General features: G+C 40.7%; 1 protein-coding gene across 1 annotated transcript in view; it reads left to right on the top strand.

Annotated features, from left to right (window-relative positions):
• Nucleotides 1-5,364: 5,364 nt before the first annotated feature.
• The window catches only part of plcl2 (phospholipase C like 2), a gene marked incomplete at both ends in the record, with an annotated part of 49,658 nt that continues 41,364 nt past the window's right edge, over nt 5,365-13,658 (top strand). Inside the window, one exon of the mRNA XM_083894165.1 lies at nt 5,365-5,628. Within this exon, the coding sequence (XP_083750291.1) occupies nt 5,365-5,628 (264 nt within the window). The remainder of the gene's footprint in view (nt 5,629-13,658) is intronic.

Raw genomic sequence — 13,658 nt, forward strand, 5'->3', positions numbered from 1 at the left:
GGGAGGTGTATTCAATAAAAAAAAAAACGGTTGATGACTTGAAAATTATACTGACTGTCATTTGTTGCACTATTTAGGAAAATCTGAGAAAAATGTCATTTGCATAATAATTTGGAACACGGTGTAGAGCAGAGGACTCAGGACGCAGCCTTGGGGGGCTCCGATGCTGCGAGTGAGTGGGCTGGAGGTGTGGTTCCCTATCCTCACCACCTGTGGTCTGTCCGTCAGGAAGCTCTGGGCCCAGGAGCAGAGTGAGGAGTTCAGCCCCAGGTTCTTGAGCTTTGACACCAGTCTGTGGGGAACTACGGTGTTGAATGGGGAGCTGTAGTCTATAAACAGCAGCCGCACATAGTTCCCCTTTCCGCTGTCCAGGTGGGTGAGGGTGGAGTGGAGGACGTGGGTGATGGTATCATCAGTGCTCCTATTTGGGCGATAGGCGAACTGAAGAGGGTCAAGTGAGCTGGGCAGTGAAGCGCAGATGAAGTCCTTTATCAGTCTTTCAGAGCACTTCATCACCACGGAGGTGAGTGCTACTGGGCGGTAATCGTTGTTGCAGGCAGGGCTGGGCTTCTATGGAACAGACATGATGGTGGACCTCTTGAAGCAGGCAGGGACCACGGAGGGAGCCAAGGACAGGTTGAAAATAGAGGCGAAGACAGGGGCTAGCTGCCCAGCACGATTTCAGCAGTGGATACCCGGCCGGGGATGCCGTCAGGTATCCACAGCCGCCGATGATTCTTTACGTCCTCTATAGTCCATGATATTCCGAAGTCCCTGCCACATACGCCTGCTGTCCCGATCGCTCAGCGACGCCTCCACTTTATCTTTGTAACGCCGTTTAGCAGCCCTCACCTTCCTCCGAAGCTCGTAGGACGCCGCTCTGTAAGGGACCTTGTCACCGGAGATTAGTCCATCATTGTAGGACGTTGTTCGGGTCCTCGCGAATAGTTCATTGATAAGATTAGAAATAATGATTTTATTCAAAATAGAGAACCAGCAAAACTGTTTTCAGCTGCGCTAACATCATTGCACAAGGGTTTTCAAGGGTTTTCTAATCACCCAATAGCCTTCTAACGCCATTAGCAAACACAATCTACCATTGGAACACGAAATGGGCCTCTATACACCTATGTACATATTCCATTAAAAACCTTTCTGATTAATTAAATGTTATATTCATTGAAGAAAAAGTGCTTTTTTTGTTGTGGTGTTTGTTTATTTAAGGTGTTTCCTGGACTAAATGAATGTGTGCTAACAGGGCTTTACTGATCGATTAACACAGAAAACTATCAATAATTGAATATTATAATATTTTGAAAAAAAAAAAAAAACAGTTGCAGCCCTTATGGTAATAACTATTGATTAATATACTGGTGACCAAACAGTAACTTTTAAATAATGTTAAAGTTGCAGTCAATGTGACACAAACACACACACTTTACATTACAATTTAGTAACAACACGGCCAATTTCCCAGTAGTAAAGTCATTACTCACTAATGCAATTTTCAACTGGGTTATAAAAATTATTCTTATATTATATTATATTATTATTATCATATAAAAATGAAATAAATTGAAAATATAATCATTTAATATATACTACAGGCTCCATCAGTGTAATAACTTTACAAAATTCACAAAACCATGTAAAACTTGTTAACTACCACTGATTTAAAATGTACTACTATATCATTACTATATTGTCACTGTACTCATAGACACCAGCCAACAAAATGATACTTAAAACTTTATTTTTCATTCCTTATCTTCAGGGATCATTTGATTTTACATAACACCACTAGGGCTTATTAATACATTATTAATCAACTATTAACTATAAACTACTTTGATAAGTGATGGTCATTTGATTTTTCAACTTCTTAAATGTGAATATTATCTGATTTCTTAGCTCTGTATGACAAAAGAAACCATTACACCTGAACCATTTTCTTAAGTTCGTGGACAAAACAAGACATTTTAGAACATCATCAAATCAAGGTATAATCGTGAATTGCAGGAGCTAAAAATCCAAGCAAAGCAAGAAAAATGACTCAACTGCTTGGTCAAAAAGTGGTTTTGCAATGTTTGGTCAGAAGACGAAATCAAATCCATTACAGCTGTGCACCAGCAGGTGGCTCTGCTGCACAATTCTTTCCATTATTCAGCAAACTTCCTCTGCTTCAACATGAACCACTTTCCTGTGAACAACACATATCCAAATCATGTAGAATCATGCGTCTCGTCTCAGTCAACAATCTCTGTTTGTGTTTGTTTTAAGTTTGTTCGATTCAGTTAAAAAACGATCACGTCAAAGAGGATGTGACCTGATTATGAAAGTGTTTGACACTGCCCAGGGTTTATTATTATCACAGGAAACCTGCTGCAACAACAGCAGAAGACACTGTCCGAAGAATTACTCCAACCTCTATAATATGAGTCCATCCATCCATGCAGAGTCCACATAAAGAGGAAGATGTGAGACACACACACACACACACACACACACACACACACACACACACACACACACACACACACACACACACACACACACACACACACACACACACACACACACACACACAGTGTGACGGTCATGTGAGCTGCGTCATGTGTAGCTTCTGGATAATATCCTGGTTGACCTCAAGCACAGCCAATATTAATGATCACCAGAAGTGGAACATGAAAGGACAAATGTTATATATTTGGAGTCAGGTCAGTTCTACAGAAGTGGCCATTTTTGACCACCATGTTTTCACTGGGGGGGGGGGTCTATCTATCTATCTATCTATCTATCTATCTATCTATCTATCTATCTATCTATCTATCTATCTATCTATCTATCTATCTATCTATCTATCTATCTATCTATCTATCTATCTATCTATCTATCTATCCATCCATCCATCCATCCATCCATCTATCCATCCATCCATCCATCTATCCATCCATCCATCCATCCATCCATCCATCCATATCGGTGTTGTTTGAGTGTGTAATATTGTGGACAGTACAGTTAAAACTCACCCAGGCGTGTCCAAAGTCCGGTCAGATTTTATATGTGTCTTGCAGCTTTGGTTTATCATGCATCATTTACGGCCAGGGACGTACTGAGGGACGGGGAATTTAAACGAGTCAACTGATACGTGTTCACCAACTGCACACTAGTTTCTACTGTGGTTGACAGCAAAAGTTTTTGGTTACACATTCGGTTCCCAGAAACGTACTTTTTCACAACCTTCATGCAACCTTTAGAGAACGTTCTCCTTTGGTTACCAGATAGTTCCCCTAATGTTACTTTCTCACAACCTTCATACAACCCTTATAGAAGGTTCCCTTTTGGTTCCTAGAACGTTCCCCTAATGTGACTTTTCTACAACCTTCACACAACCTTTATGGAACGTTCCCTTCTCTATAGTATTTTCATATAATAATGTAGGTCCCTGAGTGAGTGAGAAAGTTAAAGCATTTGTGACCTTTGGACCATTTTCACAGATACATTATATGTCTTTACATTAGGGGTGGGGGAAAAAATGGATTCACATAAGAATCACGTTTCTAATCATCCACAATTCTGAATCAATTCATAAACTTCAAAAATGCATTTATTATTTCTTTTTTGAAGTTTATATATATATTATATTATAATTATTTGTGTACAGTTTATTTTTTGTAATTTCTGGAAGAAAAAGGCAGCTAGCCTAAGCTTTTATTTATACAAGTTATTTTTTTGTACAGTAAGTAAGTTTTTATTTGTTTTGAATGAATAAATGTTAACTCTTGTCTTAAGTTTGCTTTTGTGTGATTACATCATTGGAATCAGTTTATTTAAAAATCACATTATCTGATACAAACTGTATTGTTTTGATGCCATAATGTGCCTCAACACACTATGCATTGTATCAATTTTTGAATCAAGAATCGTATGAATCAAATCGTTTGAATCGAGAATCGATTTTGAATCGAATCGTGACCCTAAGAATCGGAATCGAATCGTGAGACACCGAAAAGATTCACATTCCTACTTTACATTTTTTATTTTGTCAACACTTTCATTTTATAGGTTTAATTAACAGTTAATGTGAAAGAACCTTGTTTGAAAAGTAACTTTTAAATTAAGTACTTGGTTTTACTTTTGTACATGTTGAGTACTTTTACTTGTACTTAAGTATAACAGTAGTGGTACTTTTACATGAATAGAATATTTCAGTACTTTTTCCATCCCTGCTTTTACTTTGAAAACAAACTTTGGACACTCGTGGACTCACCAAGAAGAGGAACGTGAAAAGGGGGCGTGGTCGGAGCTGTTCGGGAGGAGGGCAGAAAAATATAATAATTAGGTTTGATTGACAGCTCAGTCTGGGCACGACGCCAACGCAAGTTTAGTGAAGTGGGGACGAATCCCGAGCTGAACGCCGGCTCGCAGGAGGGAAACCACGGCTCTTTATTGTTTTATTATTTCTTCCTTCAACGCTTCACTCGTGGATTATTCGTCACGGTCCGTGGAGGCGAACGCCGATCTTTGTTTGCTAACACACACACACACACACGGCTGCCGCTGCGCTGCCCGTGGACTACAACAAGTTAGCTAGCTTGTAGTTAGCTAGCTCCGGGCAGCTAGCTGAGACAGACAGACAGACAGACAGCAGAGAGGGAGGGAGGTAGAGAGAGACAGAGAGGGGGAGAGACCGGGCTGTGTGTGTGTGTCCTCAGCTGCAGCGACAACTCAAAGGAGGACGGTCCTCACCGTGGACAGGTACATTAACCCAGTCATGCGCTCAACTTTGCACCCATTTATTTTTATTTTTAATTAGCTGTAACTTCAACGTCAGTGGTGAATGCTGAGCAGAGCACTACCACAGAGTGTGCGTGTGTGTGTGTGTGTGTGTGTGTGTGTGTGTGTGTGTGTGAGAGAGAGAGATAAAAAAAAAATCAGCGGTTTTCTTCCTTAAAAAACGCTTTAAAACGGTGACACCTCACTGGTTTCTAAGTTCACGTCCGCTTCGCTCCGTCTTGTCGTGGCTGCAGGACGCTGCATCACACACGTCACTGCTGCGATGTACTGCTTCAATGCAAGAGCTTCCCCATGATGCTAGTCATCACCATCATTGTTCATGTGTGTTTTCTCTTCGCAGACCGGCGTGCACACTGAGGAAGAACCATGTGACCTGACAGATATTGTGTGCACCCGGAGATGATGATGATGAGGAGGAGGATGAGGAGGATGCTACAAAGCTACACGGACAGGCCAGTCGGGAAATCAGTGTGAAGCTGCAAAAACACAAGCCATTGCCACTGACTGAGCAGCTTGTGTGTGTGTGTGTGAGAGAGAGAGAGAGTGTGTGTAAGTGTGTGTGCCTATATGGCGGAGTTTGGCGAGGACGACAGCCTCCCGCCTCCATTCAATGACGGGGGAAACACGGCCGTGCCCGGCGACGAGGCGGCGGGGAAGACGCATTGCGAAGTGGTGTCGCTGGTGAATGGAGACTGTGGGATCCCGGAGAACATGGTCGGCTCTCGCGCCCAGATCGTCGCTCCTGGCAACCAAGCAGGGGTGGAAACCGCCAACACCTCCGTCGGAGTGGACGGCAAAAACGAGATTCCACGCAGGAGCAGCATTATCAAGGTAAGCCATGAATGAAGTTCAGAGCCGTTCATTGAAAGTGGAAGTTACACTGTAAAAAAAAAAAAGAAGCCTTCATTCTACTCGTCTTAATCTTAAACATGTGTGCACACAACCATTGTCAGTAAACACAGGATGTCCAAAAGCACATCCTGTACTTTGTAGGGATGGGCATAAGTAAAAAGAGACACAAATATTTTTATCAAACATTTATCAGGGTTCACACCGAAATCCTTGAACATTTGTGAATTTGGTCCATAAATCTTCTACGAGCTTTATCCTCCATGAGGCGCGACAAACGTTTTTGAAAATTGTCGTAAAGAAACGTATTTAAGGCTTGAATTTTGTGCAAGAAAGAAGTTGCGTTGTGTTGTAATTCTTAGCGGTGTTGTGGACGCTCTCTCTGACGTTGACGTGAGATTCCGTGCACAACTATGAGCGTGTAACGTTGAGCGAGGGAGATGATGTGATGCCTGTGAAATGAAAATTCCAAGATCTCCGTCTCACCAAAGACTGACTTTGACCAAGATCTCAAGGACAATCACTTGTCCAGATGCAGAGTCAATAAAAGTGGACACCGTGGACTAAGCGGCTCATACTCGTCACCCTCCCAATCTTAAGCTGTGTCAGCACAATTGGTCCTTGAATTTGAGGGAACCGGTTCCTGGAAAGTCTTTGAATTTGATGTCAACCAAGGTGTGGGAACCCTGATTTTATATAAACAAATATTTCTACTCAACAACTACCGCATTTGTTGTGCATCTGATGTCACAAGCATTTAGTTAGTGGACTGCATGTGTGTTTGCAGAAGCTGCTCAACACACAGTGGACCCTGCATTACTTCCATTAAGTATCCAAGTCATCCAAGTTCTTAGGATGAATAACGTGCATATAATCTTTCTTTGAAAGCTTCACCTTATTGTATGATGATTATTCTGACTTTAATTTGTTTTTGCATTGCAAATGTTAAAATATTTTTTGTTGGCAAAAGAAGATTCTTACAACGTGCAACATTATCGCTAGGTGTTTTTGTGCTTTGTGTCCACTCAACTTTATGGAAGGAGCTTGGATGTAGTAGAAAATATGGATAATTGAGTGGTTTAAACTTGTGCCAACTCTTAAGCAGCTGATGCAAAACAATTGAAACAGTGTGTATGCTTTTATTTTTTCAAATTCGGGTGGGGGTCAGTGTTAGTGGTTCAAGAGCCTGATGGCTCGTGGTTAGAGGCTTTTGAAGTGCTGACCCCCGTCCTCCCATTTGTTTTCGTCTAATGCTATAAAAGTGATGGATGACAACTTGTGTGTGTTGCGATGTAAAATCTCTGATTTGCAAGAATATTGTTGAGATATCGTTGACTTACAGGCGTAGATTTCACTTGGAGAGCAGTTTAAGTCAGTGTTTATCAATATGCGCGAGTGTCCACGGAAACTGGTAAATCAAAAAGCAGCAGGTAGTGCAGTAATGTAAAGTCAGGTTCACCGGAAGTAGAATGATAAGAAGGTGTAACTTGATTAAATGTGGAGGAGCACATCGAGAGGAGCCAGCTGAGGTGGCTCGGGCATCTGTATCGGATGCCCCCTGGACGCCTCCCTCGGGAGGTGTTCTGGGCATGTCCCACCGGGAGGAGACCCAGAGGAAGACCCAGGACACGCTGGAGTGACTACGTCACCCGGCTGGCCTGGGAACGCCTTGGGGTCCCCCGGAAGAGCTGGAGGAAGTGTCCTGCGAGAGGGAGGTCTGGGCGTCCCTTCTCAGACTGCTGCCCCCGCGACCCGGCCCCGGATAAGCGGTGGAAAATGGATGGATGGATGGAACTTGATTAAATGACGAGCACCAATAGCTGTTGATACAGGATTGGGTTTTGTTGCCGTTTTCATCTATTAATAAAGTAATGTTTACTGTTTGAACCCGAACGAGAATATTCTGACTAATTCCGGGATCAGACTACACAATATTTTAGTCGATGGTCTCAGTGGAACGGATTCTTGCCATGTCTTGTTCAGGGGGGACTAGCAACACGACAAGTGTGACCCCTGACTTATTATGGGGAGGCGAGGCAAGGAGTTTGTCAATCGTTACTCACTGGGTTGCGCCAACATGTTTGGGTTTTTTAACTTTAAACTTGGTCGCCAGCTTAAGGAGATAAAGTCAAAGAGGCTGAGGTGCTTTTTGTTAAAACTAAACGATAACGTTTCTCTGGGTGTCACAATTCCACCAAACAGTAGCAGTAGAAGCATCACTCTTATCCTTGTTAACATCAAAGACGTCCACAACGTTCTTCAGTGATGTTGCACGACACATTCACTCATCATTACCGATGTTCACAAACCAAATCGCTTGAAAATCGGCCTGAATTCGCGTCGTCTGATCCCATTAGTGTCGTGACTAAAATAGATGGATTTCACAACACAGGCCAGTAATTGGCTCTGTTGTATACCCTTATTGTCTTATGTTGTATAACATTATATACCCTGGCTGAATATTTGCATGTAACATGTATGGGAGATGCGACTGTAATGTTTATAAGGCAGAAAATTATGATTTTTATTTAGGGCTGTCAAAATTAACGCGTTAACGCAGGATGATTAATTTGTGGAATTAACGCGTTAATTTTTTAACGCACTTTCTCACTTTCATCGTGCTACGGGTAGACGTGCAGTTTATGAACAGGCAAGGCGGCGGGCAACTGCATGGGGCCCCGAGCCGATAGAGGGGTTCCCGACACTCGGAGCCTAAATGCATCTGTGAGCAGCAGCCGCATCCCCGTCCCCCTTAAACAACAATGACATCGCAGTCGGAAACCCCCAACGGGGCCCCACGTCACCTCACGTTAACCTGTGTGAAGTTATCCTTCTGCAAGTTGTAAATGAAGCTGAAGGAAAATGAAGAGGAAGAAAAAAAGAAAGAAAGACACAGTTGTGGCGCTACTGGCGCAGATAATGATATAATCATAACATTAACAGTCACTGTCTAACTAACGGGGACACAGACAGCAGCTAACATTAGCGTCAGAATGCTAGCTGATGCTAATGCTAACTAGTAGAAGCAGGTGCTGATGAGGAATTTCCTGCTGTGGGTTTAGTAAGAAAACTATTTAACTTCTATACTTTATATTTTGTTTATAATGTGAGTTATTAACAGTGCAATGTGTAGTTTTTTTAAAAAGGTTTTTCAAAGTTATTTACAGTATTTTATTTTTTCTATGTATTTATATTGTCTTATAATGTGGATTCTTGACAATGTAATGTTTATTTTTTACTAAGTTTGTATAGGTTTTTACAAGTTATTTACAGTATTTTATTGTTCTTTACATTTATATTTTCAAATACTTTATTTATCTCTCTGTTCCTACAACAATATAAGGAGAAAATTAGAATTTTTCTGGCATATTTATGAATGGTAATTAATCGTGATTAATCGTGATTAATCCACAGCTACCCTGTGATTAATCTGATCTTTGACAGCCCTATTTTTATTGTTTCCAGAAGTGCAAACACAAGTGTTACAGAGAGCAGAAACACTAAGGAATGAACCAGTGGAACAAGTTTCTCAAAAACAATGGCCATTTTCCAATTACTGAAACTAAAAACTGCAAATACAGCCTACCTTTTCATTGAGAAGATAGTCTGTTCACTCAAATTAAATTAAATAAAGGCAGCAAATGTGCTCTAAATGAAGAATTGCAGTTGAATGGGGATGAGACGTTGGCTGTGATGTGAAGGGTAGCATGCACAGTTCAGTCAATTCAGCACAGCAGCAAGCGTAGACTGATTGTGGCTGCCGGTAATTAAATGGCACGCAGAGCTGCTGAATATTTCTCTGGTTGACCCACACACACACACACACACATGCACAGATTAATGACGCGACTGCCTTAACATGGTTAAGGTTCAGTGTCGTGGAAGCTGAATATGAATGTAGTCGTGAGTAACACAATTAACCGTCTCGTTTTGCTGAGGAAGAACCTGGCAGAGAGAAAAAAAAAACCAGAAGTCTCATCCTGCTGCAGATGCTGAGTCTGACTTTTACTTATTAAACTGCTGAAGTGCATGTTCGTGTTTGACAGGGATACGGAGATAACGGGCTGATTCATATCTCTGTGCAATGTTTGGTCTCAGAAACTGTTGAAATCTGGATCTGTAATCTAGGTTAACTGACCAATTAGGGGTTCTTTAGAGAGAGGTGGCTTTGTTATTGGTTGATGTTCAAAGCTTTATTTAAGGGTTACTAACTAACAATTATTTGCAAGTTGATAAATGTTGCTCAGTCACAAAAAAGAGAATATTAAATGACAAAATTTTAACATCTATGTGTTTTAAAAAAAATTTCATTGAAAATAGTGTATTTAATTGACATAAAATGTAGATTAGAGACAAAACATTAGTGATGTTCAATAGTTAAGCTTTTTCTTGTACTGCTAAGGAGGAAAAAAGAAAAGCCGATATCAGTCGACCTCTAGTGTTAATTATTATGTAATACGAGGAAAAATAGTTGCTAAATAATTTAGTTATTGGTTAATCGCTGCTGCTCAAATTGGCATTAGGTAGCTCTACTGCAAAGAGGAGGGAAAAAGTCTAAAAGATGAGGAGATTAAATGCAATAAAATGTGTCCATATAGGCGGAGTGTTTATGGAAATTAAGGGATTATTTTTGGATCGGGGTTGGACACCCTTGGAAATGATGGGGGCTGGTATTTTGTTTGATCAGAATTCAGATTAGTGGGTTGTGGCATTTGACATGCCCACTGTGTGCATGCACATGCGTTCCCACCGAGAGTAAACAGATACTACGACTGCGGTCTGTGTTTCAGTTTAATTCCGTACATTCTCATAAATCTTTAGTTGAATGAGTTAATAAACAATGGTATATCATTCTTTGTTTAATCAAAGAATTAAAGCACCGGTAAAAGAGCCACAATCGTAGGTTTTAGTCCAAGTTTCGTCGTCACCTCATCGTCACTGCTGCTGTTGTTGTTGTTGTTGGGCCAACAGATCATGACAATTCATCACACTGTAGTCAAAACCCTCTGGGGCATTTTCACAAGCTAACATCAGCACATTTTTTTTTTTTTTCTAAGTAAGTCTTGGCTGCCGTAGCAGTCGTTGTCATAACGTCAGTCATAAGACTCTGGAGGAACGAGTTTGATGATGATGACTTGGCCAAAGTGAACAAAGAAAACATTATTATTATTTATGGAATAATTGTTCATGCTAACTTTACATAACACTCTTTGCAGGACACGATCATAGCCGAGATCAGTGGTTCTCATAGACGGGGTCGGTGTGGGAGATTATCTCTTTGTGGTCAACCAAAGACATTTTTAGATAATTTCCCCAACCTTTTTAGTAAAGATTTATGTGTATATGTTTATTATTAATAAATCCACCAAACACCTCTTGGAATTGAATTTGTTTACCAATTCAGAAATGAGTACTGGCTGTCAGATATGAGTACACAAGTCCATATTATAGAATAGGTATGGAACTTTTTTGTCGACAAATCGATCGACATTCCACACATGCGCACCTCAACAAAAAAATACAATTAAAAAAAGTTGAAGTGTCACAAACGCGTAAAGTTCACGACCAACGAGGTTAAGGAAGCTGTGCTCTCAGATGATGGTGGGCGCATTGCGGAGGGCGAGTTTTTGTGAATGGGATAGGTGAGGGCGGGTCGGTAAGGTAACTATGGAGCTTCGGCCGCTGTCCGTGGTGCTCAAAGGCTGGTTTGTAGGATGAGTGTGACCAGTCACCTGTAACGTTAGCTTACACCGTGACAACAGCAGTTCTCTCCAGCGTGTCCAAGCGTGTGTGTGTGCAGTGCGAACAAGCTTGCGCTAATGTTTAGGACGGGGGTGGGGGACACGACAATAAGCCGTCTACACAAATGAAGAAAGCATCTCACCCTGTCAAGATCCTGCACTCCTGGTGGACACAACAAGTGCAGGTTCAAAAACCTGAGCCCTCTGGCTACACACCTGTGCCAGTGGAGAGAAAAAAAACTCTGCTCCGCTTTTATTTTATTTTATTTTGTCCCTCATTTTTATTATTGCTGCTTTGATGGTCAATAATGGACATTACAGCCATGTTTTTGAGCTTAAAACGAAGTAGTACACTGTAGAATAGTTTCCACCCCCGCACTGTTGCTGCTTTAAAAAAAAAAAAAAAAAAAGACAAAAAATCTACATGTGGATCTCGACAATCAACTCTCAAAATGTCGTGAAATTCCCATCCCTAATATAGAAAGACTCTTTACAGACACCTTTTGTTTTGTTTTGTTTTGTTAATGTTTATATTTCGCTAGCCTAATGGCATAGTTGCCGAAGTCATATTTGAACGTTTTCGGAAAAGAAGAAAAAAAGTTAGGCAGATATCACAATTACAAAAAAATGCTATTAGGCTCACGATTTGGATTTTAGAGTCAAGTTGGCTCGGATAACGACCTCACAACCTCAAGTATCTTTTGAATCAGCTAGGGATGCAACTAATGTTTATTTTTCAACCATAAAAGTTTAAATTGGTGTTTGAAAGGATGATGATTTCTACTGTCTGAACTGAAATTATTCACTTTAAATTATTTTATTTGTTAAATGAAGCAAATAAATAAATGTTCACACTTATACTAATAGTTACTAGTAATATCACAACACAACAATTCTGTGATCATCAATATATTGCCACCATTATCCCGTTTGAAGTAATGATGCCCAGCAAATGAAACTGACAGGGACCTTAAATTGTTAATTAAATATCGATATTTGCCCTGGTGTATCGATTATCGTATCTTACCCCTAATTTTCAATATGTATGAGCTCTTAATGACTTTGTCGAGAAGCAGTCTCATGTAAAGCAGATCCATGATTGGATGCCTTGTGAGGTTATCCTCTGCTTTTGGGAGCTCGTACAGCAGCTCACCTCATTTTCACACACTCTTGGCACACACTGTAGGTGTTGGACTTTGATGTGCCGCCTGCCTGCAGATTGATGGGGGGTAATATTGACTTTTCTGCCTTGTAAATTTCCAAGTAATCTCTCACTACACAAAGACCTGCCTCGCTCCACACTTGGAGCCATTTGAGTCTGATTTATCCTAGCACCGCATGAGCTACAGGCTCTGCCGAAACATGCGGACGCTTATTTGATCACCAGGAGATGTTTTTTTACACTCGGAAGACAGTTTTGGACTCGACTCAAATCCTATTGTTAAGTTACATAATCCGTGCCAGAGAAATGTCTTTCACGCAAAACACTTATAGTTAATAACTCCTGCTCTTCCTGTAAACTGGTTTTCAGGTTTCCACACTGTGGCCCGGTGCCAGTACATGAACGCAGAGAGAGGGGGAAATTATCCCAACAAGCTCAGTGACCCGAGATCAATAAGCACCATATCACAACGGCGTAATGAGAACCTTCATGACGAGGCACATGGAATACACAAGGGCATCGTCGCTCTGTAATGATTTTGTGGCGCTCGCGCTTAGCAACACAACACACAGATGGATGAATGTCCAGTGAGTCACAGCCGAGATGGTAACCGCTGATAAGTTGGAGCCAAAAAATGAGAATGTCATGCTAAGTTAGCATTACAATGGGCGGTTTCTGTGTCAGAAATAATATCATCTGAAAAACATAAAAAAGTAGGACTTGGAAAAAGATTAGGATATTTCAGGGTAAATACTGTATATAACTGCACTGCAGTGGAGACACAAAATGTAAATGATGTTCAGTCACTGGCTACAAAGTAAAAGCACATTTCTTTATCATTTCTTATTTATTATATTGTTGTTTTGCCAAATATGTTTGCCAGGTTTCCATTTTCCCTCCATCTGTTAAAATATAACAGTTTAATTATGACAAATGATCTGCATTGTGTGTCTGCGCTGCTGTGAACTTAGGTGTTTTAAATAATTAGTAATCATTAGAGCTGAAAGAATTAATCGATTATTTATCGATTACCAAATTAATCAGACTTTTTCATGATTAAAACTAGATTTCTGGTTGATTCAGCTTCTTAAATGTGAAAATGTTCTTGG

Source organism: Microchirus variegatus (genome assembly GCF_963457635.1).
Source record: "Microchirus variegatus genome assembly, chromosome: 1".
NCBI lineage: Eukaryota > Metazoa > Chordata > Actinopteri > Pleuronectiformes > Soleidae > Microchirus > Microchirus variegatus.